We start from the raw sequence: 4,400 nt of genomic DNA, 5'->3' as shown, positions 1-4,400 counted from the left end.
ATAAACATTTTTTATATATAATATATTTAAAAGTTTTATATATTTTTAAAATATAAATATAATGTATATAAACAATCTATCTATCTATGTTTTTTGATATATTATTAAATATATATATATATATTTATAATATATTAATTATATATTATATATATATTATATACATACCATATATATACTACACATTTTATTTATTTATTATATTTTAAATATTATATATATATATATATATAATATATTTTATATATATATATATAATTTTATTAGATTTATGTATTATGTATGTATGTATATGTATATATGTTGTGTATCTCCCTTCTCTCACTCCACTCTCTTCTCTCTCTCTCCCCTTTCTCTCTCTCTCTCTCTCTCTCTCTCTCTTTTATTTATTATTTTTTATTTTTTTAATTATTATTTTTTTGTATTTTTTTATTTATTATTATAATTATTATATTTATATATTTTAAAAATAATAATGTTTTTAATTGTATGTATATTGTATATTTATAAAATAAATATATAATAAAATATATATATATATATTTTTTTATGTATTATATATGTTTTAAAATATGTTATATATATTATATATATATGTAATATATGTAAATTTTTTAATATTATGTTTATTAAAATTAAAAAAAATAATAAAGTATATTAAATAAATATTTATTAATATTTTTATTAAAATATGTTTTAAATATATGATATATATAATATATATAATATATACATATATACATATATATATTATCTATCTATCTACATATTATACTAATATATATATATATATATATATATATATATATATATATATGTATATATAAATATATGTTTATCTACATATTTACATATATACATATATATGTATATATATGCATATATATATATATATATATATATATATATATATATATATATATATATATATATATATATATATAGATATATATATATATATGTATGTATGTATATATATGTATGTATATGTATGTATACATGGGATATGTACTGGATACTTTTGAAGTGTATTTTTTTATATGTTTTACCAGAATGGTATAGTGACTTCTATAGGTTTCAGATCATGTCTTTTTCTTTATCTTTACTGTAGTAATGAGGAGATTTTAAAAGTAGGTTTTAATGACAACACTTTTATTGATAAATGGTTCTCAAAAGAGTTTAGCTCTGTGTCTCACTGAAGGGATTTTTTATTTGTGCCACAAATATTAACACCAAATTCAATTTACTCTAAGCCCACAGTGTCCATGCCAAAGAGGACAAGATGAACATGACTATCAGGAAAATTTACTGTCTTGAATGAAAAGAAGACATTTGCTATATATTAAAGAAGAAATAAGGATCATAGCATTTTATTACATACAAATATCTGTGCTAGTACACATAAAAAGTAAATGATATATGATAATGAAATAATACCAAACATTTTATATTGACTCTTTCTCTTTCCATTTTGTGTCTTTGATTTTATGAATATATTTCAGAAATGTGATTACCTTTCTGGAAACCATGTGTATTCAATAAGTGTTTTTCTAATTGTTTTTCTAGTGACTATTTAGAGTTTTATGTGTGATTCTAATGTCTCACAACTTACTAATTTCCACATTACATTACATTACAGAGATTATGTCTGGAATACAGAAAAGATGAAGAATAATGGCCGTGGTTCCATCTAAATAATTTTATCAGATCAAGCTCTATCATAGTCACAACCACAGTTATCAATGCTAATTTATAATTGAAACTAGTCCTGTAAGATTGATGTGTGACATTAAAGGCTCAAAAGAAAATATAGTAAAGTCGAGAGTAATGCCATTAGAAAATATTAATACTAATGATAATAATAGTTGTTAAAAAAGCTCATCTTGGATCTGTTTCGATTTGATATTTGTGTAAAAGTTATGGGGAAACTAATAGTTTTATTTGTGTTTTAAGACTAAGAAAGATTAATTCAATGGAATACCACTTAGATATTAGATACAAATAATTTAATTATCTAAGAATGATACTAATGTATAAGCAAATTAGTAGATGTCATCTAAGCCTAAACTAGACTCTGCCACTTTCAGTGAAGCTTGAGCCATTCCATATAGACCTCCATGGAGAGCACGTGTCATATCCAAGGCTTCTGTAGTCCTGAAATGTTGCACTGTTATAAGTCTGAGTATTCTAGAAGACAAATTCATAGAATTCATAGAACCAACAACTCTCCATTATCTGAAACAATAATTTAAATTTTTCACATATATGAAGTTACCTGCTGTATGTATTGGACATAACAGCTAGACCAGCTCCCATCACCCTTCCAACTAAAGATGGCTGTGATGGCTCAAGCGGCGATAATGGTCTCCATGGCATCTCCCGTAAGAACTCCCCGATAACTTGGTTGAGAGAGGCTGCGTGGCTAACGTGGCCAAAGTACCCAGTCCCAGGCAAAGGTTTGATAGTGATGCGCTCTACATACTCTGTTGAGTAACATTTAGATTTTACCAGTCCATTTCTAGGTGAGTCTGTTTGTCTTCAATTTCGATCCAGTGGATCACCATACTTGCTATGTCACTTAGAAAAGGTTCTGCCTATCCAAAAGTACTTTGTTCTGACATGACATGTATACGCTATGAAGGAATGTAGTGGAATGTTATGATGGGTTAGCCATTCTGTGCATGAGCTATTGCTCAACTGCTGCTCACTTGTTGACTGCTCTTTCTTTCTATTGAAAACACTAAAACATCATTACCTTATATTGATATAAAGAACAAAGAATGATGATAATCTTTGTAAGTAAGTAACTAATCCACTGAATTCATTACTGAGTAGCTGCCAATTGAAGCTAAGTACAAATGTCACTCTGACAAAGATTATTTCAATGTCATATATAGGATTCAGCCAAACACAGTTCAGTCCAGTTTGGTAGTTTAGCACCTAAAATGTCTATTTTCGGGAAAAAGTCTGTGGGACAGAAGTCCAGTCATTAGGGTGACCATCCCTCAATTTTCTTCCAAGAATTTGGGATTTTGTACCCAACCCTAAATTACTGGCAATATTTTGCAGAAAGACCACTAATCTTAGGAGTTTTTACATAATTTCTATGAATATTTTTTATGTCTTCTTGAAGTAATGTATTTTTATCATTAGATTATTGAATAGATAATTAAATCACTTTATCTGACAATACAGTAAGGTCATTGGCATGATTGTTTCATACTGGAATTTAGGAATAAAATACATGAAAAAACAGGAAACTAATGATGATACCTTGGATGCCTAATGTAAATAATTCAATCAATAAGCATCTCCTCCTCATGTTACATATCATTTAAATTGGGTAATGACTTTTCGTGTATTAAAAATCAATGGATTAAACATTGTATTATAAAGCATAACTCCCGGGTTGCTGCCATCCGCATACGTACGTGTGTGTGTGTGTGCGTGTGCGTGTGTGTGCGTGTGTGCGTGTGCGTGCGTGTGTGCATGTGTGTGTGTGTGTGTGTGTATGTGTGTGTATGTGTGTGTTTGTGTGTGTGTGTGTGTGTGTGTGTCTGTGTGTGTGTGTGTGTGTGTGTGTCCCCCCCCCCCCCCCCCCCCCGGTGGGTGTGTTACTGTGTGTGTGTGTGTAAACATATACATATACCAAATATATTTGTATATGTTATATATATATATATATAATATATATATATATATATATATATAATTTATATATATGTATATATTTTATATGTATATATGTTATATCTCCATACTTAAAAATATATATATATTATGTATATATATATCTATAATTATATATTTAAATGTATACATATTATATATATATATATATAGTATATATATATATAATATATATATATTTAATTTAATTTATAATGTATTACATATATATATATATATATATATATTTATATATATATCCTATATATAAATATGTATATATATTATGTATATGTATATATAATGGTAATATATGCATATATATTTTAATTTTTTTAATTTTATATATATATTTTTTATTATATATATAATATATATATATATATACATTATATATACATGTATATATATGAAATATATTTATAAATATATTATATATATCATATATATATATTAATTATTTATATATATATATATATATTATATATTTTAAATCTATATATATATATATTATATATATTATATATTTATATATATATATATATATATATATATTTATACACATATATATATAAACAAGTTTGTATAATATGTTAACATACCTCCACTCAGATGTAATGTGTGTGTGTGTGTGTATGTATTGTTATATGTATGTATGTATGTATTGTATATGTATATATATAAATATATTATATATATATATATATATATATATATATATATTATATATA

The 4,400-nt window shown here is 24.6% G+C and overlaps 1 protein-coding gene across 1 annotated transcript; it reads right to left on the bottom strand.

Moving 5' to 3' along the window:
• Positions 1 to 1,135: 1,135 nt before the first annotated feature.
• On the bottom strand, positions 1,136 to 2,483 carry LOC122243742 (epoxide hydrolase 4; the record flags this gene model as incomplete). The annotated part of the gene is given in 2 exon segments (XM_086531641.1): positions 1,136 to 2,154; positions 2,276 to 2,483. Coding segments are annotated over 2 exon segments (320 nt in total), but the record flags the coding sequence as incomplete, so codon positions are not given.
• Positions 2,484 to 4,400: the final 1,917 nt, after the last annotated feature.

This window comes from Penaeus japonicus, unplaced genomic scaffold, assembly GCF_977035675.1.
Source record: "Penaeus japonicus unplaced genomic scaffold, GWHDUDI00000001_assembly GWHDUDI00000003, whole genome shotgun sequence".
In the NCBI taxonomy this organism is placed as follows: Eukaryota; Metazoa; Arthropoda; class Malacostraca; order Decapoda; family Penaeidae; genus Penaeus; species Penaeus japonicus.
Note: the sequence above shows the minus strand (reverse complement) of the source record. Positions and strands in the feature narration are given on the sequence as shown.